Source organism: Myxocyprinus asiaticus, chromosome 6 (assembly GCF_019703515.2).
Source record: "Myxocyprinus asiaticus isolate MX2 ecotype Aquarium Trade chromosome 6, UBuf_Myxa_2, whole genome shotgun sequence".
NCBI classification, from domain to species: Eukaryota; Metazoa; Chordata; class Actinopteri; order Cypriniformes; family Catostomidae; genus Myxocyprinus; species Myxocyprinus asiaticus.
In genome coordinates this window covers 50,983,334-51,009,435 of record NC_059349.1, presented here as the reverse complement: position 1 = coordinate 51,009,435, position 26,102 = coordinate 50,983,334, and the positions used below count along the sequence as shown (strand labels likewise).

Below are 26,102 nucleotides of genomic sequence, written 5' to 3'. Positions count from 1 at the left end.
TTTTAGAATGTGAAAAAAATTCTTAGACTTTACTTACTGTGACGAGCACTGACACAGAGGCTACAAGAGTCCAAAATGAAAAAAAATCCCACATGCAGTTTATTGTTCAACCAAAATTGGTTCAGTGGATAATGCGGGACTTTTAGCTGTATACAAGCCCAAAACACACAAGGGACTCTTATTTTAAAATGGAGACTTGGCTTGGTTACAATTAAAAATGTCAAAATACGCATTGAAGTGAAGATAAAAATATGTATGAATATTGTCAATGATGAAAGATTTAAAGATAGCAAATCCCCACATTATTGTTTTTGTTTCACCTCTAGAGGCCACTGTTAAACTGTAGAATCAAGCCATTCTAACTGTAGAATCCTCTAGCGTCGGCCACAGAAAAAAAAAACTATTGGCAACTATCGGCACCGATTAATCTGTAAAACCGATATATCGGTCTACTTCTAGTTGTTAGTTGGTTGCTAGCATGTTCTGGATTGTGGTTTTGTGGTTGCTAGGATGTTCTGGATGGTGTTAGGTGGTTGCTAGGATGTGCTCGGTGATTGCTAGGGTGTTCTAGATTGTTGTTAGGTGGTTGCTAGGGTGTTCTGGATGGTTGTAAGGTGGTTGCCAAGGTGTTCTGGATGGTTGGTAGGTGGTTGCTAAGTTGTTCTGAATGGTTGTTCTGTTGTTGTTAGGGTGTGTTGGGTGGATGCAAAGATGATTAATGTTTTTAATGTTCTTAAAATAAAAAAAATGCTTTTTATATTTATTAATGGTAAGTAATTTTACCCTGAGAAGCTCAACAGGTTTGTTTTTATAGTTTGATTACTAAGCTTTTAAACAGCACTCGAATTTAGATGGTTTCATGCTCTCGGCAGCCAGTGATAATCACACAAAACACATTGTGGTTAGTACACAGTATGTTTTTCCTTGTTTTTAATGTAGTTTGGGTCGTATTTTCTTTTACCTTGCGTAGTTTTGTACATGGTTTGCAAGGATGAAGGCATGTCATTAAACCTGTTCAAGTTGGCATCTTTCTAATTTAGCTAGCTTCAACTGAGTGACATGAATTTGCACCAAAAAACGTAGATTGGACTGGACACACAGCCTTTGATATCAGCTGCATAAGATATGGGAAATATTTTCTCTTTCCTTTTAAAAGTTGATTAGTCTATAAGGCAAGAATATAAGTCTATATTCTTGAATTTTATTATTTGTATTTGGCATAAGGTTTTTTTTAAGGTATCCCATTTTTGGGTCACAACCCACCAGTGAGATGATCATCATTAGATGATCTTGCCTCTATTTAACCACGTTATCATAACACATGAATGACATGGAATTAAGCATGCTTACAACATCAAGGAGTCAAGTACTTGTGGTCTTTCTCTAGATTTTGAACGTAGACCTGACCTTTGACCTTTCTTCCCTAGGTACGGGTGAGAGCGGTAAGAGTACATTTATCAAACAGATGCGTATCATTCACGGAACCGGCTACACGGATGAGGACAAGCGTGGCTTCACCAAGCTGGTTTACCAGAATATCTTCACATCCATGCAGGCCATGATCCGCGCCACAGAGAACCTGAAGATTGGCTACAAGTATGAGCAGAACAAGGTGAGAACGCTTGATTCTGAACACATGGGTGTTAGATGGTAACGGATGGTTTTAAAGCACTAAACGTTCTCATGTGACATCTGCGTACATTTTCCCCACTTTTAAAAAAAAGTTTAGCATTTATTTTAATATTATAGTAATATTATTTAATATTTTCCTTGCAAAGAGTGGCCTTTTGCTCAATAGGGTTTTGGAAAGGAGGTTGCACACCAGACGCAGAAGGCAGGTGACGTACAATGACATTCTGCCGCCGTTCGGCGTCCATCGACAGCACACAGCTATGACTAAGGGCGCTGCTCAAAATTTTACCTTGCCTCTGAGCGCCACTCACTGAGTTTTCTATTTATTTTGTCCCAAAAATAGGCCAGTGCAATAATTCATCAGGTTAATGCGTTTTATTAGCAATACTGATCTTTTGTCTTACATGTGACTAGTGCTAGGCAAAAAAATAAAATAAAACTTAAGGACGATTTATAATAATTTTTCAACTTTTAAATGTACTTCACTAAAAAGTAACTTCAACATGATTGAAATAACATGTTCTTTATTAGAAATCAAGGCATCCTAGTTAATCAAAATTCTATTAATGTTAGAAAACATATTGTAGGTCTGCAAGAAAAATGCACAAAAAACAAAGCGCACAACACAGACCACACACCACATGTTGTCAACATAGTGTAAATGTAAAATAAATAAAAGCAATCTAATATATATAAAATGCTGAACCCAGATGTTCAGAAATAATAGTATGAAATAAGAAAACTGCTAAATGCAAAGTATACATTTTTATCTAAGCCAAATCTATCTAGAATGATCAAGTTTATCTAGAAAGTACTCATTGTATATCAAACAATTTGTATGTATAATCATAAACCTGCAGATAGAGTCTAGACGTAAAAAAAAAAAAATGCAAAATTTATTTTCCATTTTAGAACAAGAAATGAACTTATGGATGTGAAAAAGTGGACATGGAAAAAAACAACACACTGTGAAACCTGCAGACTTTTATATTTAAGACAGCAGCATATAGGGCTGTCACAATTATAAAGTTTGGCTGACGATTAATTGTCAAACAAATAATTGCGATTATGACTATTAATTGTCTCTTAGGGTTTTAACTATTAATTGTCATATATCTTAAGGTGCAAGTGTGCTTCATACACCTTAAGAAGTATTTTTTTACATATTTAACTTGACATATATAAAACAAATAATAAAATAGGGATATATAATTTCCTTTTAAAGCTTTCTAAATACTTAAAATATGTATCTCTTTTTGGTAAACTTTAGTTTTGGTCAATATTACATTTACACTGTTGTTTTTGGAACTTGTATAAAAAAAAATATATAAGCTATGTTTATATATATATTTTTATTATATTATGCAATAGTAAAATATTTCTGTCCTAATATCTTCACTTTCATGGGTCCTTATTTCTCATGAAGCAAAACCTTTGAGATTTCATTTAATAATTTTATCACTCCACAGAAATACGCACCGTTCATTGAATTTATATATTTGCTTAAAATTCCCTTTTTTGGAGATTAAAATGTGATTGGAATTTGAAGTACACAATAATCGCGGTTATCTCAAAAAACCGCGATTATTTAATAATCGCGACAGACCTACCGGTATGGTATCCAGTAAGGCTGCACGATTGATTGAATTAAGATTTCAATAGCAATATGGCCTTGCGTGATTACTAAACAGCAAAAGGCTGCGTTTTAAAAAAAAATCTGACAAACTGCATTCACCACTTCAGTCAGTGCTGTGTGAGCACGCGGCACCCTCTAGCGGGTATGTGCGGTACACGCTGAGCAGCAGATACATGATTATCATTACAATTAATCTCGCAAAGTTTGTCAAAATGATTGCTTCCCAAATGTTGGCTATAGATGCAGCACACTTGAAACACGTCACAGATCAAAGCAGTAATAAGCGATCAATCTAAATCATTATGGTAAAAGAAGGAACAGTGGATGTTTGATTCTCCCATTTATAACCTGTCCATATGATTTGATATGAAGTGGCCATAACTGTCATGTAACTGACGCTTTATTATGGTATTTAAAAAAAAAAAAAAAAAAGAGAGACAATTTTTTTCATTAACATGCACACAACGCCGATACCAGATATGGTCTGCTTAAGCCGATATATACAGTACATGCATGATAAATGAGTTGAGCTACAATCGCACTGTACAACCGCTCTGAAAATATTACCAACTTTTATATCATTCTCCATGTTTTTAACCTGTTATGTTCATTTGGAGCGAACACACAGGTGCTGCTGGTCAGATTGGAGGCGGCATCAAGCTTATTGCTATGAACTTTTTTTTTTTCTCTCTTTTTTTTTTTTTATTCAGTCTTTGGTGGATTGACATGGTATCTAACTATAGTGATTTGTTAATATTTTTTTGCAAAACCTCAATTCCTCGAACCAAATCGTAAATTTGAAATAATTGAACATATGGCCCCTCCCTACCTGTGATGTGGTGTGCGTGCCCCATCTTGTCCGGTGTGCGACCCTCTTACAAAACTATTCTACTCTCTGTAAACCTGTAAATATTTGTGTTGTTAAAAGAGATGTACAAATGAATGTATATTTAGTTAATAGAGCACAACAGTCTGGTTCCGGAAGTAAAAATCCCTTACATCTTTTCCATTGACGATAAATTCTAAACCTTTATAGACAGACCTACCTTGAGCTTTGAGGTTGTTCATCTATGGTAAATGCTTCCGTTGAAGTCATCCGTCTGTGCTGTTTCAACTTCATTGTTTAAAAATCGTGTTTGATAGCGGAATTCGTGGTAAACAACTATGTGTACCCATGGTCCAGCAGAGAAAGCTTCACCAATCAGAGAACCGTGGCCAACGGAGCGACCCATGACGCACTGTGAATGACGTAATCGAGTCAGTGTCTCAGTGTCTTAAACTACTTATCTGTATGTACTTATTGGAATATTTGCTATAAACGTAAAACTTATTGTTTCTATATTTATAATCATCAACCTAAAAACAATAGTTTGAAATATTCCCATCGTTTTTTAACATTTTATTCAATGACATCATTCACAATGCTTCATGGAATTGTAGTCCGTGCCCTCATGAAAGACGCTAAGTACACAGTGTTGTACCTTTGTGTTTTTAACCCGATTTTCAAATATTTTTTTTGCTTAAAATTAAAGTTTGTAATGTTGTAATTCATTTCGGAGCTGGTTGGTTTGGCTCATGGTTTAGAACTTTTTTTAAAAGTCAATGGGAAAAATGAATGGGAAAAATACTTCCGGAACCAACACGGCTGGAAAAGTGGGCGGGCACTGTTGTGTTGGATTATTTGTGAATCTATACTGGACTAATCAGCAGTCTTTTGAGTTTTGACTATATAGAATTTATTATTTCTTACTTTTACAAAGTATTATGGCTGGCAACTTTAAAATATACAACACATTTTCCTGTAATGGATGTTCTTTATTTAATTTCATAGCCATACAAGATATTAACTTCTAAAGGAGTGTAAGTTACGATTGTTCGGCCTTTTGCTGGGAAGGCTGACCCTTTTGGAACTTTTATTGTATATTCCTACTGTAGAGTATCAGTATTGTCCGTATTGATTTAGTTTGAAACTATTCATCTTTTCTGGCCCACAGGCAAACGCCATGCTGGTGAAGGAGGTGGACATTGAGAAGTTGGTGTCATTTGACCACCCCTACATTAATGCCATAAAGATGCTGTGGTCAGATCCAGGCATTCAAGAGGCGTACGACAGACGCAGAGAGTACCAGCTGTCAGACTCCACAAAATAGTACGTGTTTCAACTAGCCGCATATAGTGTATTTAAAGAGGTAGTTCACCCCAAAAAATGAGAATTCTTTCAATTACAACCCCCCATGTTCTAAACCAACCAAACTTTTCCATACAATGAAAGTGAATGGTGAGTGAGGCTGTCAGTCCCTAACATTCTGCTGAACGTCTCCTTTTGTGTCCACGGAAGAAAGAAAGTCATACAGGTTTGGAATGACATGAGGGTAAATGACAGAATTTTCATTTGGGATGAACTAGCCCATTAAGATTAAAAATAGCACAGCTATCATGGTCTTCCATTATGTGTGCAACACATTATTAACATTGTTAACGTCTTGAAAAATGTTTTCTGAATGGGGTTGTTTCCATTAGGCTTGTGTCTCTAAAGCTAGGTGATCGAATTGAAGAGTTGGCGACAGTGTTGTCCTATTTCTTTTACTGGCCCAATAAAATATTGAGGCAGCCTTGTGTGTATTTCACCACAAGAATACACTCAGATGTGTGGAGCCATCATGTGAATCACACCCCCTGGTGGTTTGTTGGAGTAATGCAGGTCACATCGGTACATTATATACTTATCCTTGTAGACACATTAAAGGTGCTGTAAGCATTTTTAATGCAATTCATAAAATGTCACTACAACCAGACAGATATCATTGAAATATGGGAAATCAAACCTGTCTCTGTGACTCTTTAAAGAGCATAAAGAGGTGGGGAGTGGTCAGCTCTTTTTAGCCAGTAAGAAACATGCTCTATCTGTCAGTCATTTTGTATGTTTCGGTTTGCTGATATTGGGTTGGCTGACATGTCTTCAGAGGGTGGGGTTTCAGAGAGAGGAAGTTAGAAAGATGGCTAAAATCTGAAATATCATGCCATGCTCTCTGTGTACTGATATTACAGCTAAAAATGTGTCAAAGACATATCACTGAAATAAACATCTTAAATTTGTTCAATGTTTGACCTAATTTACACCTGATATTAATGAAATTAACACATTAAATTGACAGCATTAGTCAAAAGTCTTTAATGAAAGTGCACACACACGTGTCATATTGAGAAACATTGTTATGTAATCAAAGTGAGTAGTCATTGTGACTCGACCGTGAGTGACTGATGATATTTGATATGGTATGATGAGACTGGACTACTGTAACGCTCTCATTGCAGGCCTCCCTGCATGTGCAATTAGAGCCCTGCAAATGATCCAGAATGCAGCAGCACGTCTGGTCTTCAATGAACCAAAGAGAGAGCATGTTACAGCACTCCTTGTCTCTCTTCACTGGCTGCTGGTTGATACACGTATCAAATTCAAGGCTCTGATGCTGGCATACAGAACAGTCACTGGGTCTGCTCCAGCATACCTAAAATCCTTTCTGTAGAGCTACGCACCCACTAGAAGCCTGAGGTCGGCTAAGGAACGTCGCCTTGTTGTACCAACACAAAGAGGCACCAAAACACTTTCCCGGACTTTCAGCTTCATCATACCACGTTGGTGGAACGACCTTCCCAATTCCATCCGTGAAGCTGACTCACTCTCTGTCTTCAAAAAACGACTAAAAACACATCTTTTCCATGAGCACTTAACCCAGTCACTAAAAAAAAAAAATTCCTGTTGCACTTTATTCTGTTTTGAATACTATTCTGATGCTAGTGAAACTTTGTAATACAGCACTTTTCATACCACTGTCTCCTTAAGATGATTCGCTTATGTTTTCCTCTTTTGTAAGTCGCTTTGGATAAAAGCGTCTGCCAAATGAATAAATGTAAATGTAAATTTGATATGAAAAGGATGAGTTGAACACACTTTAAGATGTCACCTCTGTTCCTCTTTCCACTAAATGAACACAAATGAGAGACACGATCTCAGATCCAGTGTCCAAACAGACAGGCTGCTTTTCTGGTACTTTCCTGCTGAGGTAGATGGAAAGGTTTGGATGTTTGGATCCAGCTTAGACTGGAGGAGGGAGAGATCATCTGATTACTGTAAAGCTTAAAACATCTTTTATTTAGAAGTTTGTGTGTACAAGCAGATGTGCATTTGTAGGTGTAAGATAATGCAGAAATGTTTAGAGTTTGTCTGCGACATCAAAACAATGAATACAATTCAGTTCAAATTGTTTTTGAATCTGAATTTGTTGAACAACATAAATAAGCACACATACATTAAAGAGTGTGTCATCAAAATGTACTGTGTTTAATTTTAGCGTCATATTTGTGTTTAAACAGCTGATAAATTTCACAGACATTCAAAATCATAAACATTGCCAAAACATTTGAATGTTGAAGTCTATCATGTAACAGGGAACGTTTTGGCAATGTTTTCCAGTTTTTAGCATTGTATACTGCATGCTATTTCACATACTATTTTTTTAGGGGTGAGTAAAAATATAGATCTTCATTTGAACGATTTCGATATCGATTCTTTCATCCCAAGATCGTTCTTTTACTCCACGAGGAAACCCTCCTCTACAATGAGAGGAAATAAGTATATATCTTAGTAATTGAATACATGGATTTGTTCTTCTTTAAAAGCCAAAATGTGACAAATGATAAACTAATAAAATGTAATTATTAAAATTTATATTTTAATGTACCTAGTTAGAAGGTCCCTTTGTATCATTAACAGCATTAGCTGGTAGAGAATTTCTTTATGTAAGCAGAAGGTACATTTATAACTGAAATATACCAATATGAAACGATATCGAATCGAGAAACCTGTATCAATACCCAGCCCTACAGTTTTTCAAATATAGTAGACTTTATACACTGCAAAAATTATTTTCTTACTCCATATTTTGTTGTATTTCCAATAAAAATGTCTAAAAATCAATAAAACATGATACATTTCCTTTGAAGTAAAATGCCAAAAGATATTAAGAGAAATCGAACTAAATCGGTTAATGCTTAAAACAAGAAAAACTTTCCGCAATGGGGTGAGAAAGATAAACGTAATTCAAAGGAAAAACAAATTGTTGGGTTTTTTACTCGATTGACAAATAGAAATTAAGAATGTTTGATATTGGGGGCCTGGGTAGCTCAGCGAGTGTTGACACTGACTACCACCCCTGGAGTCGTGAGTTAGAATCCAAGGCGTGCTGAGTGACTCCAGCCAGGTCCCCTAAGCAACCAAATTGGCCCGGTTGCTAGGGAGGGTAGAGTCACATGGGGTAACCTCTTCGTGGTCGCGTTTAGTGGTTCTCGCTCTCAATGGGGTGTGGTAAGTTGTGCGTGGATTGCAGAGAATAGCATGAGCCTCCACATGCTGTGAGTCTCCACAGTTTCATGCACAGCGAGCCACGTGATAAGGTGCGCGGATTGACTGTCTCATAATCGGAGGCAACTTCACCACCACGAGGACCTAGTAAGCAGTGGGAATTGGGCATACCACATTGGGGAGAAAAGGGGATAAAAAAAAGAATGTTTGATATTTCTTACTGGAAAACAAGACAAAAATTACTCTTGAATATTACAAAGAATATTTTTTTGCAGCATGCAGTAAGCAGAACACTACTAATCCATTCTGAACATAGACGGACTTCCCAAATGGAAACCACCTGTTAGTGTTATAAAGGGGTTAATCATGTTTTATCTCTCTCTGTCTCTCTTCCTCTTGTTCTGTAGCTATCTATCCGATCTGGATCGTATCGCAGAACCCTCCTACCTTCCCACCCAACAGGACGTGTTGAGGGTTCGAATCCCGACCACGGGGATTATTGAATACCCATTCGACCTTCAGAGCATCATTTTCAGGTAAAGGACACCAAGAAACCTAATAAATGAACTAGAGTAATATTTTTTCTCTCAGTCTATGTAGGTTAGAATTGAGAATACAGCCTCACTGGAGAGATATTAATATTTACCATTGAGTGTGTGTGACCTACAAAGATGGAATTGCACCCCACATCAGTCAGAGTTGTCTTTGCATTTCTATTGATTTTTTTTCCTCTACAGAGCCATCAAATCCAAAACAATTTTCATCTAGGCAAGTCTTTAGAGAAAAATACTGTCTTGGGCCGATGGTTTTTGGTGCACTTGAAGTTTGAAGGTTATATATATAGATGCATAGATAGATAGATAGAGAGCAACCTAAACTAGATTAAATGGTGCATTTACCATAATTACGAGATTCTTACTCGTAAAAACCGTTCAGGTCTTCGTAGAACTCGTTATTACAAGTTGTAAACTCCAACTTGAATGTTGTGACATCTGTAAAAAGAGCCAATATGGCAGTGACCTCAACAATTAAAGGTAGTCTACATATATTTCTGATTGATATTCCTTTTTTTTTTATAGCCAGGGGTTACATGGAGCTCTTTTTGTTTTTAAACATATTGCAAGAACTTGTAGAGATGAATTAATGCAGTGATTAAATATTTTGATTTCCTAAAAAGCAAATCCACAGTTGTGCCGTTATGAGCGTTGCCATAGAAACTAATGATTTCTGAGTGTGAGGACATGAGCAGCTCTGAGTAGAGTATCAGAGTTGTCATCTCGAAATTCCAACAAGTGGTAAATGCAGCAAAAGACCTTAGGTGTGTTCAAAATGACTGTTAGGGTCCTCCGACGTGGACTTCACATGGTATTCAGCCATCTTAAGGGAGATTCCAATCCAAAGGAAGTGTACATGTTCAGTTGGAAGGGCACTCCAAACGGCACAGGGAATAAGCGTGCATCGATACATCACTTCACAGGAAGTGGAGAGGTAAATTTACCCACCAGTCATTGCTAACCAGCAGAGTACTGATGTAGTGTGGCTAAAATAAACACTAAAATCAAACAAATAAAAGGAGATTGAGATGCTGGCATTTCAGTTAAGCCTTATTTACCTCAGGTGTGCTCACGAGGTACGACCATTACATGCATTATCATGACAATTAGTCATATAAAAGTTAAGGAGACACACTTACTATAAAATAATCACATAACATTTATTTTTTATATTAAACAGCAACAGTCATTTAACTTACGGGTTACAAGTCTGGACAAATATATTTAAATATATAACAATACATTTTTATATGTATATACGTGGATGTATTATAAAAATTTATATATATGTATGGAAGGTTATTTATTGTACATTTATATTTATTTACACATTTATATTTATTTACACAAGTATATTGTGTCATCTTACTTGAACCCCGTGATCAGTGTGACTCAAGCGTTGTCTGTGTTTGATGGCATTGCAGTGTATTTCAAATGAACGAATTTTGTCAAGTGAAGGGGACTTAGATATCCAGATATCCCTTGCTCGGTGAGCAGGGAGCAGTGAACACTGCGTAGAGACCATGCGGATTGGAACGCGCATCTTGTGTGGGCCCATTTACATTAGAATGTTTTGACAACTGGAGTTTGAATAGTTTTAATTTTGAATAAGACTATTCTTGAAAACACATTAAAGGTGCTGTAAGCGATTCTAGCCATTCTACTTCCACGAGACTGAGCCTTTAAATTAGCCACGCCCATCTTTCCAGTAAGGCAGTAAGCCTCAATAATTCGCTGAAACTACAATAAAATGAGAACATGCAAAATGATTGACAGGTCGAAAGCGTCCGAGACCGCGGCCCGCTGACTTATTTTTGTTTGCCGTTTACAGAGTCTAGAGCTGTCACAGAGACCATTGAGATATCTCGCAAAACTTATTTCAGTAATATCTTACAGGAAGTAGGAAAACTTTTGCATAACTTGAAAGTGGAGGTTTCAAACTTAAATTGGTGTAGACCTGGACTTAAGGAAGTATAGAATACTTCTTATGAAACCGAAGAACGAGCGGTGTGACACCATTCAAAATCTGGCCAAAAGGAAGGTGTTTTTGAGTTCGTTTCGGTGGTTCGTAACAGCTTGCCAGGGCGAATTTTCAGGAAAACTTCGTACTGCCATTGGTCCACGTCTTCGGTGGGTGTGACCTGGAGCTCAGTCAACACACATGAACACATTGGCACGCAGAGGTCTTTATTCTAAATCTCCACTTTCACATCTGAAAGTTAAATGTGGTGCCTGTTTAGTTTCACTTTCACATCTGGAAGTGAAAGTGGAGATTTAGAGTAATAAAGGATTAAATATTGTCCTGTTTCTCACCCACACCTATCATATCGCTTCTGGTGACATGGATTTAACCACTGGAGTCTTATGGATTACTTTTATCTTTCCTTTATGTAATTTTTGGAGCTACAAATGTCTAGTCATCATTCACTTGCATTGTTTGGACCTCCAGAGCTGAGATATTCTTCTAAAAATCTTATTTTATGTTCTGCTGAAGAGAGAAAGTCATACACATCTGGTATGGCATGAGGGTGTGTAAATTATGAGAGAATTTTCATTTTTGGATCAACTGTCCTTTTAAAAAAAAACTTAGCAACTCTATGCCAATTAAATAAAACATTATTTTATATATATATATATATATATACAGGTGCATCTCAATAAATTAGAATGTCGTGGAAAAGTTCATTTATTTCAGTAATTGAACTCAAATTGTGAAACTCGTATATTAAATAAATTCAATGCACACAGACTGAAGTAGTTTAAGTCTTTGGTTCTTTTAATTGTGATGATTTTGGCTCACATTTAACAAAAACCCACCAATTCACTATCTCAAAAAATTAGAATATGGTGACATGCCAATCAGCTAATCAACTCAAAACACCTGCAAAGGTTTCCTGAGCCTTCAAAATGGTCTCTCAGTTTGGTTCACTAGGCTACACAATCATGGGGCAGACTGCTGATCTGACAGTTGTCCAGAAGACAATCATTGACACCCTTCACAAGGAGGGTAAGCCACAAACATTCATTGCCAAAGAAGCTGGCTGTTCACAGAGTGCTGTATCCAAGCATGTTAACAGAAAGTTGAGTGGAAGGAAAAAGTGTGGAAGAAAAAGATGCACAACCAACCGAGAGAATCGCAGCCTTATGAGGATTGTCAAGCAAAATCGATTCAAGAATTTGGGTGAACTTCACAAGGAATGGACTGAGGCTGGGGTCAAGGCATCAAGAGCCACCACACACAGACGTGTCAAGGAACTTGGCTACAGTTGTCGTATTCCTCTTGTTATGCCACTCCTGGCGTCTTACCTGATCTTCTGATTTATTGAGATGCACCTGTGTATATATATATATATATACAGGTGCATCTCAATAAATTAGAATGTCGTGGAAAAGTTCATTTATTTCAGTAATTCAACTAAAATTGTGAAACTCGTGTATTAAATAAATTCAATGCACACAGACTGAAGTAGTTTAAGTCTTTGGTTCTTTTAATTGTGATGATTTTGGCTCACATTTAACAAAAACCCACCAATTCACTATCTCAAAAAATTAGAATACATCATAAGACCAATAAAAAAAACATTTTTAGTGAATTGTTGGCCTTCTGGAAATTATGTTCATTTACTGTATATGTACTCAATACTTGGTAGGGGCTCCTTTTGCTTTAATTACTGCCTCAATTCGGCGTGGCATGGAGGTGATCAGTTTGTGGCACTGCTGAGGTGGTACGAAAGCCCAGGTTTCTTTGACAGTGGCCTTCAGCTCATCTGCATTTTTTGGTGTCTTGTTTCTCATTTTCCTCTTGACAATACCCCATAGATTCTCTATGGGGTTCAGGTCTGGTGAGTTTGCTGGCCAGTCAAGCACACCAACACCATGGTCATTTAACCAACTTTTGGTGCTTTTGGCAGTGTGGGCAGGTGCCAAATCCTGCTGGAAAATGAAATCAGCATCTTTAAAAAGCTGGTCAGCAGAAGGAAGCCTGAAGTGCTCCAAAATTTCTTGGTAAACGGGTGCAGTGACTTTGGTTTTCAAAAAACACAATGGACCAACACCAGCAGATGACATTGCACCCCAAATCATCACAGACTGTGGAAACTTAACACTGGATTTCAAGCAACTTGGGCTATGAGCTTCTCCACCCTTCCTCCAGACTCTAGGACCTTGGTTTCCAAATGAAATACAAAACTTGCTCTCATCTGAAAAGAGGACTTTGGACCACTGGGCAACAGTCCAGTTCTTCTTCTCCTTAGCCCAGGTAAGACGCCTCTGATGTCTGTGGTTCAGTAGTGGCTTAACAAGAGGAATACGACAACTGTAGCCAAATTCCTTGACACGTCTGTGTGTGGTGGCTCTTGATGCCTTGACCCCAGCCTCAGTCCATTCCTTGTGAAGTTCATCCAAATTCTTGAATCGATTTTGCTTGACAATCCTCATAAGGCTGCGGTTCTCTCGGTTGGTTGTGCATCTTTTTCTTTCACACTTTTTCCTTCCACTCAACTTTCTGTTAACATGCTTGGATACAGCACTCTGTGAACAGCCAGCTTCTTTGGCAATGAATGTTTGTGGCTTACCCTCCTTGTGAAGGGTGTCAATGATTGTCTTCTGGACAACTGTCAGATCAGCAGTCTTCCCCATGATTGTGTAGCCTAGTGAACCAAACTGAGAGACCATTTTGAAGGCTCAGGAAACCTTTGCAGGTGTTTTGAGTTGATTAGCTGATTGGCATGTCACCATATTCTAATTTTTTGAGATAGTGAATTGGTGGGTTTTTGTTAAATGTGAGCCAAAATCATCACAATTAAAAGAACCAAAGACTTAAACTACTTCAGTCTGTGTGCATTGAATTTATTTAATACACAAGTTTCACAATTTGAGTTGAATTACTGAAATAAATGAACTTTTCCACGACATTCTAATTTATTGAGATGCACCTGTATAGCAAAAATAAAAATTTCACAATGAAAATGTGTTAAAAGTGGTTAAAGTTAAATTATTATTGTATCATTAATAACGTTTTGTTTAAAATCAAGGCTATTTATCCAGATATTATTTTTGTTAATATTATTATTAACTACATTGTAGCATTTGGTTACATTCGATTTTGTGTTCTCTCAGACCTGATTAACTTAATAAACAATATAACATCCATCCTTCCCGCACTTTTGGCTTCTAGCAGGTAAGGAGGCTTTTCAAACAGACAGATATACGAGATGAGCCAATGGGCAGGGAAGTTGCACAGGGAGCGACAGTGTTACTCACTAGGACAGTATATTTTGAATAAATGGTCTGAACGGTCACGTAATTTAGCCCGTGAGCATGACACCAATCTGATGCGGAGCATGAGAAGCGGAGTGACCGTCTGTGCTCATTTATGGCACAAGAATCCGCCACTGACTCGACAATGTCTGCACAACGGACGGCACAAAACAAATAAAGTTCAGCGAAAATTCCAGTGAAGATCTTGATGTATGTATTTGGAACTATATCAGATGATTTTTGGGGTTTTTTTGGACAAAAACACTGCCTCAGTGTTAAGGCCAAAACGTAGTAAAATTAATACATTTTAAACTAAAAAAAATATAAGTGTGGATGTGGCCTGAAAGCGCTATACAAAGTAAGCATGTTCTTTTTTTTCTCCCCAATATGGAATGCCCAATTCCCAATGCGCTCTAAGTCCTTGTGGTGGTGTAGTGACTCGCCTCAATCCAGGTGGCGGAGGACTAATCTCAGTTGCCTCCGTGTCTGAGACCGTCAGTCCGCGCATCTTACCACGTGGCTTATTGAGCATGTTACCGCGGAGACACACAGCACGTGGGGAGGCTTCACGCTATTCTCCGCAGCATCCAAGTAATATAACCACATTATAGTGACCACGAGGAGGTTATCTCATGTGACTCTACCCTCCCTAGCAACCGGGCCAATTTGGTTAATTGGGAGACCTGGCTGGAGTCACTCAGCATGCCCTGGATTTGAACCCGCAACTTCAGGGGTGGTAGTCAGCATCTTTACTCGCTGAGCTACCCAGGCCCCCTATATCAGATGTTTTTAATATAACAACAGGAACTCTTTGCGAGGACATTTTTTGCAACCAATGTGCTGCATTTTGACTAATGATGGAGCGCCAAAATATGAAAGGCGTAAAAATTATAGATCGCTCTAACGTCACACACTTGCAATATTAACAGCTTTGTTAATTATAAACAGGAGCGATAGTTCGTTCAGATATAAGACTAAGAGTAATAAAGTGCAGTGCTGATGTATTTTGATCGTGGGAGATCAAGAGTTCAAAAGTCTGATTGCTTGGGGGAAGAAGCTGTCATGAAGCCGGCTGATGCGGGTCCTGATGCTGCGATACCGCCTGCCTGATGATAGCAGTGAGAACAGCCCATGGCTCGGGTGGCTGGAGTCTCTGATGATCCTCCGATCTTTTTTCACACACCGCCTAGTATATATGTCCTGGAGGGAGGGAAGCTAACCTCCGATGATGTGTCTGGCAGTTCGCACCACCCTTTGCAGTGCTTTGCGGTTGTGGGCGGTGCTATTGCCGTACCAGGCGGAGATGCAGCCAGTCAGGATGCTCTCTACAGTGCAGGTGTAGGACCGTGTGAGGATGTGGCGGCTCATTCCCAACTTCCTCAGCCGTCTCAGGAAGAAGAGGCGCTGATGAGCCTTCTTCACAACGGCTTCAGTGTGGATGGACCATGTTAGTTCCTCAGTGATATGGACACCCAGGAACTTGAAGCTGCCGACTCTCTCCACTGGTGCTCCGTTGATGGTGATGGGGCTGTGTTCTCTGTCTCTTCTCCTGAAGTTCACCACAAGCTCCTTTGTCTTACTGACGTTGAGGGAGAGGTTGTGCTCCTGACAACAGTGTGTCAGAGTGTGCACCTCCTCTCTGTAGGCTGTTTCATCATTGTCAGTGATCAGACCTACCACCGTCGTATCATCAGCAAACTTAATGATGGCATTGGAGCTGTGTGTTGCCACACAGTCATGTGTATACAGGGAATACAGGAGTGGGCTGAGAACACAGCTCTGTGGGGCTCCAGTGTTGAGGGTCAGTGATGAGATGTTGCTGCCTATTCTAACCACCTGGCGTCTGCTTGACAGGAAGTCCAGGATCCAGCTGCACCGTGAGCTGTTTAAGCCCAGAGCCCGGAGTTTCTCATCAAGCTTGGAGGGCACTATGGTGTTGAATGCTGAGCTGTAGTCTACAAACAACGTTCTCACAGTAGTGTTCTTTTTTTCCAGGTGGGAGAGAGCAGTGTGTATTGTAGATGCAATGACATCATTAGTGGAGCGGTTGTTGCGGTAAGCAAACTGCAATGGGTCTAGTGAGGGAGGCAGCACAGAGCAGATGCAATCTCTGATTAGTCTCTCAAAGCATTTGCTGATGATCGGGGTCAGAGCAACAGGACGCCAGTCATTTGGATTGCTTTGGAACAGGCACAGTGGTGGACGTTTTAAAGCATGTGGGGACTACAGACAAAGAGAGGGAAAGGTTGAAAATGTCCGTAAAAACACCAGCCAGTTGGTTCGCGCACGCTCTGACGCGGACCGGAATGCCGTCTGGACCCGCGGCTTTGCGGATATTCACCCGTCGGAAGGATCGGGTTACATCCGCTACAGAGACGGAGAGTGAACTAACCTCTGTAGCTTCGGCCGCGAGAGCTGTGTTATTTCCCTCAAAACGAGCATAAAAAGTATTGAGTTCATCCGGGAGAGAGGCAGCGGTGTTCGCGGCGGAGTTTTTATTCCCTTTAAAGTCCGTGATGATGTTAATTCCCTGCCACATGCTTCTAGAGTTGGTGGTGTTAAACTGTCCATCAATCTTGTTCCTGTACTGACGTTTTGCTGATCTGATTTTGCTGGCTTGTTTATACTCCTCCGTGTTCCCGGAATTAAAAGCAGTGGTCCGCGCATCAAGTGCCGCGCGAACATCGCTATTAATCCAAGGTTTCTGGTTCGGATAGATCCGTATTGTTCTGGTCGGAACGACGTCCTCTACGCACTTTCTGATGAAACACGTTACGCTATCAGCGTAAAGCTCGATGTCGTCATCAGAGGCGGACCGGAACAACTCCCAGTCCGCGTGATCAAAACAGTCTTGTAGCGTAGAGTCTGATTGGTCCGACCAACACTGGATTGTTCTGAGGGTGGGTGCTTCCTGTTTCAGTTTCTGCCTGTAAGCGGGCAGAAGCAGAATGGAAGAGTGGTCTGATTTGCCAAATGGTGGGCGGGGGAGGGATTTGTAGCCATCCCGGAAGGGAGAGTAGCAATGGTCCAAAACCCGGTCCCCTCGTGTGTTAAAACGAATGTGTTGGTGGTATTTTGGTGCGACTGATTTGAAACTGGCTTTGTTAAAGTCCCCTGTCACAATGAACGTGGCCTCAGGGTGCGCGGTTTCCTGCTTGCTTATAATCCCATACAGTTCCTTGAGTGCCCAGTCTGTGTTGGCTTGTGGGCGGATGTACACAGCAGTGATAATGACCGCTGTGAATTCCCTCGGTAGCCAGAATGGTTGACACAGAAGCATGAGAAATTCCAGATCAGGAGAGCAGAAAGACTTGATAGAATGTACGTTCCTCTGATCACACCAGGATTTGTTGATCATAAAACATACACCACCACCTCTGCTTTTACCTGAGAGGTCTTTCGCTCTGTCCGCTCGGCGCACAGAGAACCCCGCGGGTTCAGTGGCTGAATCTGGAATCTCAGCAGACATCCAAGTTTCCGTAAGGCAGATAATGCAGCAGTCCCTCGTCTCTCGTTGGAAAGAGATCCGTGCTTTCAGCTCGCAGAGCTTGTTATCCAGAGACTGAACATTTGCCAGTAGAATACTGGGTAGCGGGGGTCGATTTGCACGACGTCTTACTCTGATGAGAACACCAGCTCTGTTTCCCCTTTTCCTCCTGCGTTTCCGCGGCCAGGTAGCCCAGACAAAGGACTCCGCTGGTGTGTTTGTAAACAGCGGGTCGGCATTGAGGAATTTGAAGTCTGATTTACGGTGTGTAATTGCTGAACAAATGTCCAAAAGTGTTTGTCTGTCGTAGACAATAAGGCAGACAACATCCAATACAAAAAACATAAGAATTGTAAACAAAACAAACAAAACACTACAATGTTGTGTCGAAGCTCACAGCTCAGCAGCCATACTCGGCTCCATCTTGAGTCCACCCGCTGCTGACAGCTGCATGATGGAGAGAGGGAGAGATTTACTCGCGCATCTTCTGGAATTAAAGTTTGATACAAAATCATGTTTATTTATTTATCATGTTATTTGATTTGTTCATCTGTATCTGTTGGTTTGATAATTCGCAGCTGCACTATAAAGTGAATAAAAGTGCGCAGGAATTTCCCACGCTATGAACGTGGAACTTGCGGGAACTATTAAAATTGTGCGCAATACCCGCAATCCTCTAAACGCATACCGGTGTCTGGATGTTGCAAACAGTATACCATTGCTCAGCTGTTTCGAACTTCTTTTTGGCACTAAGCGAAGAACTAAGAAGAACTTCACAGTGAGTATACCGAGCCTTTAGCCCATTTGAATGTTCCGTCAATGGGATTTTTCAGATTTTTGATCGTCTGCTGTGCATAAAAACATATTTCAGATCAATTAGAAAAGACATGGCATGCTAAGTCAGAACAGTCTGAAGGTCTGTGTCGAGATTGGTCAATGTAGCATGAAAGCTCTAGGGCAAGTTAGAGTACAACATCTTTATCTTTGGTTAGGGATTTTAAAAAACGTAAACCAAATATGTAGAATCCACCTTTTTACTAAACAAGGACCTATTCCACGATTCATAACGGAAGCCTATTTCCATTTTCCGGTCTGCAGTGTTTTACTCTATGTATGTTTTTAGCTAGTAATGTGATGTTTATCATATTTAATTAGTAAAATGTGACAAATTTAAAAAAAAAAAACATGTGGCTCCATAGTGCGGATATTTTACGGAGTCGCGATGGCCGCCTTTTGAAAGTGCCTCACTCGAGTATGTAGATGACATGAAGTGATGGCCCGAGGTTAGTTACATTAATATCATTAACTACTTTGAGTTATAACAGCCAGCAACTGCACACGTTGAGCCTGAACTCATTTTTACTCAAACTAACACTTAAAACGGTTGTTGTTTTACTTTTGGATTGCTCATTTCAGTAGTTTTTACATTGCTTCTTATGGATACCGTAACCAGAAAACAGTCCAGTGGCAATCAGAATCATCGTGGCACCACCCAATGGTTGGTTGGAAAAACTGTGGATGACAGTATGTTGGCTTTGTCAAGCCAACATAATTACTAAATTCCCCTAAAAGGTTTATTTTGCTTGGCTGTCATAATAAAGGGGAAAAAATACACATATGGCCGTACCATACCTCATTAAGGAGGGGGTTCTGACCAAGAAATTCATGCGCATAGCCGCTTAATGGCGAGATGCTAGTACTCTTAACAGAGCATGCATGCAAATACACATACGAGTGTTTGAAAGCTGCTGTGTTTCAGTTAGACAACATACGGCTACTGAAACGGTACTACCGAAACTGTAGAAAGACTGTCATCATTACATCTCTTAAATTTTAGTATCAAATGAGCCCTTGACCCAATAATGCTAAACTGTCTAAAAAAATCCATTCTTTCTCTCTACTTGTACTTCTCTGAGCAATTTGAAACTTTGTTTTGCAGCACTTCTTATATTATTACCTCCTTAGGATGAAATGCTTTGCTGTATTCCTCATTTGTAAGTCGTAAGTCCTCATTTGATAAAAGCGTCTGCTTAAGGAATAAATGTAAATGAATAAATTACATTGTAGTGAAGTGCCAGTACTTTGGATATAAGTGTATCCATGGCAACTAGACATTTAAAATGGTGTCATATGGCTGAAGAGATTTATGTGTCCCCCTCCTACTTTTCGGATCATTCCTCTGGCTGTGATTATATGAAAACTCATCAAAACACAAGAGATTACTTTTGCCCCTCTCTCCCATATTGACTCAGTAAATGATTACCATCAGCTCTGTGGTTTTTAATCTCAGTAAAACTATCTTAAACCCACATGGATCTCGTGTGGAGCTCCCCGGAAGAGTAAAACCATTTTTGACCTCTCTCTCGCTCTTTTTACGTGTCTCACACCCTCTGTCTCTCCTGCCAAAGTTTGCTGCGAAGTACAGAGTGAATGTAGAGACTCGTCCTACATTAAAGAGCGTATGTATGTTGAGAAGTAGGTCACCGAGCCCCTGGCTGAATGAAATGAGGACACTTCTATCTGAAGGAGCTTTATTTTGGGCAGCCAATCCTAAGAGGGCTTCATTTATCAAAGGGCCCTCTGTGAACTGCTGGCTCAGGACTGGAGCTCTGACACCGCTAGAGGGTGCTGTGTGCCTTTAAAACAGTGCTGGATAAACATTGCACATTCTGGCCTCACACCCACCATGTTTCTGGAATCTAGGTCTATGGCTGTGTTCAGAGTAGAGTGCTACCATACTACTCCTCCTATATCTGTAATATGTATTCTGCGCATAGTATGTACTCACAATACCTACTACATTTGCCAAAATGTGAAATACAATTCTTAATATTTCTGTAGAATGTGTATACTGTGCATAATAAGTACCCAGATGACCTACAGTACTATATTTGGTCAAATGTGCAGTATGCAACAGTACTATAGCATGCTACCTTACTACCCTTACTATTTTTGTAGTATCGATACTGTTCGCAGTATGCACATTTTTGTATGTATGGAATATACAGATGACCTGCGTATGTCAGAATGTGCAGTATTGTAAACAGTACACAGAGCACACTGCAAAATACTGTATTCCACAAGCCAATGTGCTCGACTTGACCTTCCATTTAGTTTAAAGAATGAAACCGACGTAATGCCGGCTGTGATTTGTAGCATCTTGCATCTTGACTCATTATTTGATCAGACTTCCAAAAGTTAGGGTATTTTTACACAAAATTGTTTTGCCCGCTCATGGGCACTGCCATGTTGAAAACACATGACAACCATTGACTGAGTTACTTCCACTAATAATGACAATAATAAGAACATGCTTACTTGGGGGGCCTGGGTAGCTCAGCGAGTATTGACGCTGACTACCACCCCTGGAGTCGCGAGTTCAAATCCAGAGCGTGCTGAGTGACTTCAGCCAGGTCTCCTAAGCAACCAAATTGGCCCGGTTGCTAGGGAGGGTAGTGTCACATGGGGTAACCTCCTTATGGTCTCTATAATGTGTGGTTCTTGCTTTCGGTGGGGTGTGTGGTGAGTTGTGCGTGGGCCTCCACACGCGCTACGTCTCCGCGGTAATGAGATCAACAAGCTACGTGATAAGATGTGCGGATTGGCGGTCTCGGACGCGGAGGCAACTGAGATTCGTCCTCCGCCACCCAGATTGAGGCGAGTCACTACACCACCACGAGGACTTGGAGCGCATTGGGAATTGGGCAATCCAAATTGGGGAGAAAAGGGGAGGAAAAAAAGAACATGCTTAATTTATATAGCGTTTTCAGGCCACCTCCACACTAATATTTTTAGTTTAAAATGCATTAATTTTGTTACGTTTTGGCCTCAACACTGAGGCAGTGTTTTTGTCCAGCGAAAACCGAGCTTTTCGAAAACGCTTTCCCAAGTGGATAAATTTGAAAACCATCTTCGTGTTTTAGTGTGGATGGGGAAATTGGAGATACTCTAAAACGTATTTCTTATTTGTTGTCATGTACAGTCATGTGACCCATTCAACCCAAAACAATCCATGTTGTAGCAGCTTTGTTGTGCGTGCTATCCACTTTGAGCAACCTTCACATTGCTTTTCTTCAAAGGCAAAAGGAAGTTTACTCAGAATTGCTGTCCAACGACATCAGACAGTCCAAACAGAATGAGTGCAAGTAGAAAGATAAAATGTCCCTGGTTTAAAAAAAAAAAAAGGTCCCTGATAGAATGACAAAACAATCACTACGAAACAGCTGCTGCTCCGGCGCGGATCACGGATGAACGTCGCAACATCATACTCAAAGCGAGAACACATGATGGTCTCGGACGCCTAGACTTGTTTCTCTGCAGAATCAGTGGCCGTTTTCAAATCGGGATGGGAGTTTTTCAACCGCTTAACATGATTAGCCTACATTGAGATTCCCTACTTTCATTGGATAGTTGAAAAACAATCATCCCGGTTTGGAAAACCCACAGATTGGGAAACGCCCATTTTTGTTTCCGCAGAGACCTATCCTTCCAGCTGTCAGAAAGCTTGCGAGTCACGGCAGTCTGGTCGTAGTCCAGTGCGCAACAACGTGAAAATTAGTTTGGATTGAATCCAGGAATGTCCATTATACTTTTATTGTATGTTTTTTGTTGCATAATTATTCTATTTCACATACTTTTTTATAAAAAATTGTGAGCAGTATACAATATTAACTGCGCAGTATTCAGTATAAAATTGAATACTAGCATCAGAGATGGAAACTCGAGTTTGAGTCGCAGACATTTTCTTTTGGACTTAAGTCGCAAATAAAATAACTTGTGACTTTACTCGTAAACAGTTGACTTGAGACTTGAGACTTGACTTGGACTCAAAATCTTAGACATTTTGCGACTGTTTTATTCTATTCGCTACCCGGGTCTATGGACAAGCAGTGCGAGCGCAGAGCAGGTGCGTTCGTGCGTCTCACAGACCGGTCTCAAGCTTTCAACCTCGCAGCATAATCATTACAGCACTGCGAGGACCAGTGAGAAGCATAGCGCGAGTCATGGAACCATTTGGATTTGGCACAGAATTCTCTGGTGCAAACCTCTCGGTGTGCAAACTAGTTTTAAACCACATTAAATGGCCAGACAAAAAAATAACTGATGCTGAGAAAACACTATGACATGCACAGACATAAATTGGCAGACTTTTCACACATCACCACCTTTATCATGAATTTACTATAGTAACAATAACTGTATTGACTGTAGTATTTTAGGCAGAAATATATTCATAATAAATATTATATTACTACTATAGCTCTATTAAATTTATAATAGGCTACATTAGGGGAGTGAGGGAATATCATTCATTTTTGTTACAAATATGGCAGTTTAAAAATGTTTATATTTTGTATTTATAGTTTTACATGTGTTTAGGATACAGTTTTTCTTTACAAAAATGCCAAAGTTTGTTTTATAAAATCATGTTACATTTTACCATGGTAGTGACGATCCATGATTGTTTTTACCTGAGGTTACCATGGTCTTGTTACAAATAAATACCACTGTTTAAATGATAAAAACTATGGTACATTTTCATAAGGGAAAATGCAAAATAGAATAAATTATGGACCATAAGCTAGTTTACATTCTGTGTAAAATCTGTTCTCTTTAAATGCCAATAAATTGATAGTGTATTGATTGTTTATGATTAAAGTAAAACCTTATGTATTTTATTAGAAAAGTTTAAGTAAATCAACAAGGCAATCCCTTAAAGTAGTCAGTGTTCAAAGACTTGCGACTTGACTTAGACTCTACCTCGGGACTTGTGAACATTTCTGACTAGCATACTGCTTACTACATACTGCGCAGTATATACTGTAACTTGCCTACTACAATGCCTAATACAAGTATATGTCTGGGACAGTGGTCAATTATACAGTTTAGCGGTCATTATACAAAAATATTTGACAGGTGAATGCCACAATTGACCAGTCAGAATCAAGCATTCCAGACAGCCCTGTAATAACTAGAAATATTAACCAAAGAATGTGCATAATGAAAATTGCAAACTCTCTCTTTCTCTCTCAGGATGGTTGATGTAGGAGGCCAGAGGTCAGAGCGCAGGAAGTGGATCCACTGCTTTGAGAACGTGACGTCTATCATGTTCCTGGTGGCTCTGAGCGAGTACGATCAGGTTCTGGTTGAGTCGGACAACGAGGTGAGTAGTTCTCTGATCACCTGACCATATTAATACTTTATTTAACTGTAGACACATTTAAAAGTAGAACTGGAAACCACGGAAGTCACAGTAACAGAAGCTTTTCCTGCTGAAAAGACTAGTAATCGACCATTATGGGTTTTTCAATTACAGAAGCTGATATCTAGAAAGCAGGGTGGTCGATTTAATTATCTATTGTCTGTAGATTTTTTTTTAATTGACACTGCTGTGGGTAACACTTCTGTTTTTTGGCCAATGGCAAGTTATTTATCTCAGAGCGACAAAAATAGACCTTTACAATGAATAAAAAAAAAACTTGTCATGGCCAGGACGAATTTTCGCCACTGGTGTGAATGGACCCATAGAAATGCATTGTTTCAATTTAAAATCTTTTTTACTGCGGGAATGCATGTTTGATGTGTGTAGGCCTTTACTCAGACATAATGCTTCAGCAATAATGGTGCTCTTCTGTTTCTCTTTGTGTTCAGAATCGTATGGAGGAGAGCAAGGCTCTGTTTAGGACGATAATCACATATCCATGGTTCCAAAACTCCTCGGTCATCCTCTTCCTCAACAAGAAAGATCTGCTAGAGGAAAAAATTTCCTACTCTCACTTGGTCGACTACTTCCCAGAGTTTGATGGTACGTCTGATTCTTGAGTTTCTTGAGATTCTTTTATCTAGACCAGATTAATGCAAGCTGTAACAACATATGCATGCTTTTAATTAGCTGCTGATATTATTAGGGTGAATAGAGGGATCTGATCTTCCTTGACATGTTTGAAGTGTCAGAGCTCAACAAGAGGGTTCCAGTAGTTAAAGGAGTAGTTCACCCCAAAATGATAATTCTCTTAAGTCGTCTCAGATTCATATGACTTACTTTCTTCCACGGATCACAAACAAAGATATTTAATGGAGTAATGGTATCTGTTTGTTCATAATACAAGTGAATGTGGTCACTTTCAAGAACCAAAAAGCACAAAAAGGCAGCATCAGCAACAGACCAAATGTAATTCCTTTTTCACTGTACATCTTGCCATTGTAGTCTCTAGGCAAAATCATGATTTCAATTCGCATTGACGCATGCGCAAAGTGCTAGAAGTTGCTAGGATGTGTAATCGAGCTTGAAATTATCTTCGTTTAGGTTCCGCAGAAGAAAGAGAGTCATACGAGTTTGAGACGACTTAAAGGAGCTGTAAACGATTTTAGCCCTTCTAGAATTTCCACAAGCTGAGCCGTTGGATTAGCCACGGCCCCTTTTTTCAAAACCCTGTACTCAAAAATACAAAATGAGCTTTTTTGAGACTGACATGAGCAGAAACTGTTGTCAGAAACAACAGCAGCAAAATAGCGCCCTCTACTGACAACTGTTATAAGCAATATGGCATAAAAATGGAATTAAGCCTCAATAATTCGCTGCAACTAAAATACTATGAGAATGTTCAAAATGAACAGTCCCGCGGACACATTTTTGTTGAGCTGTCACAGAGATATCTCAACACTTATTTCATTAAAATCTTTCAGGAAGTAGTAACATTTCTTGCATGCCTTTCCATGAAAAAAATAGAGTAAATGATGAAAGAGTTCTCTTTTCTCTTTTTAACTATTACTTAAAAAATAAAAATGACATTAAAAAAATCTCCATTGTGAAATAGATTTTTAGCTATAAATAGTGGATATTTTGAATCATCCCAGTGACTAAATCAAAGACTTGAATGAAATTCATTAAGGAACTAGTGAGTGTCTCTTGATTATTAGGAGTGAGTCGTTGCATCTTAAAGTCAACAGAAATTTAGAGCTAAATTGTCTAAACAAAATAAATAAAAAAAGGTCCCATTTTGTTAACATGGTTGCAGAAGTTTGAAACCTTATAAAAAACAACTCGCATTGAATAAACATTTTCAAGTACATACCATTTTTACAATGATTATTGAACAGTTTTTATAGCTTTTATATTATTGCAAACTTTTTTTTATGATTACTAAATTTTCTACTTAGAAAAATACATGT

The 26,102-nt window shown here is 39.3% G+C and overlaps 1 protein-coding gene across 1 annotated transcript in view; it reads left to right on the top strand.

Annotated features, from left to right (window-relative positions):
- The window catches only part of LOC127443198 (guanine nucleotide-binding protein G(q) subunit alpha-like), a 75,864-nt gene that overhangs the window by 41,457 nt on the left and 8,305 nt on the right, over nucleotides 1-26,102 (top strand). The window contains exons 2-6 of the mRNA XM_051701788.1: nucleotides 1,428-1,612; nucleotides 5,263-5,417; nucleotides 9,038-9,166; nucleotides 23,964-24,093; nucleotides 24,582-24,735. Of these exons, the coding sequence (XP_051557748.1) occupies nucleotides 1,428-1,612; nucleotides 5,263-5,417; nucleotides 9,038-9,166; nucleotides 23,964-24,093; nucleotides 24,582-24,735 (753 nt within the window). The remainder of the gene's footprint in view (nucleotides 1-1,427; nucleotides 1,613-5,262; nucleotides 5,418-9,037; nucleotides 9,167-23,963; nucleotides 24,094-24,581; nucleotides 24,736-26,102) is intronic.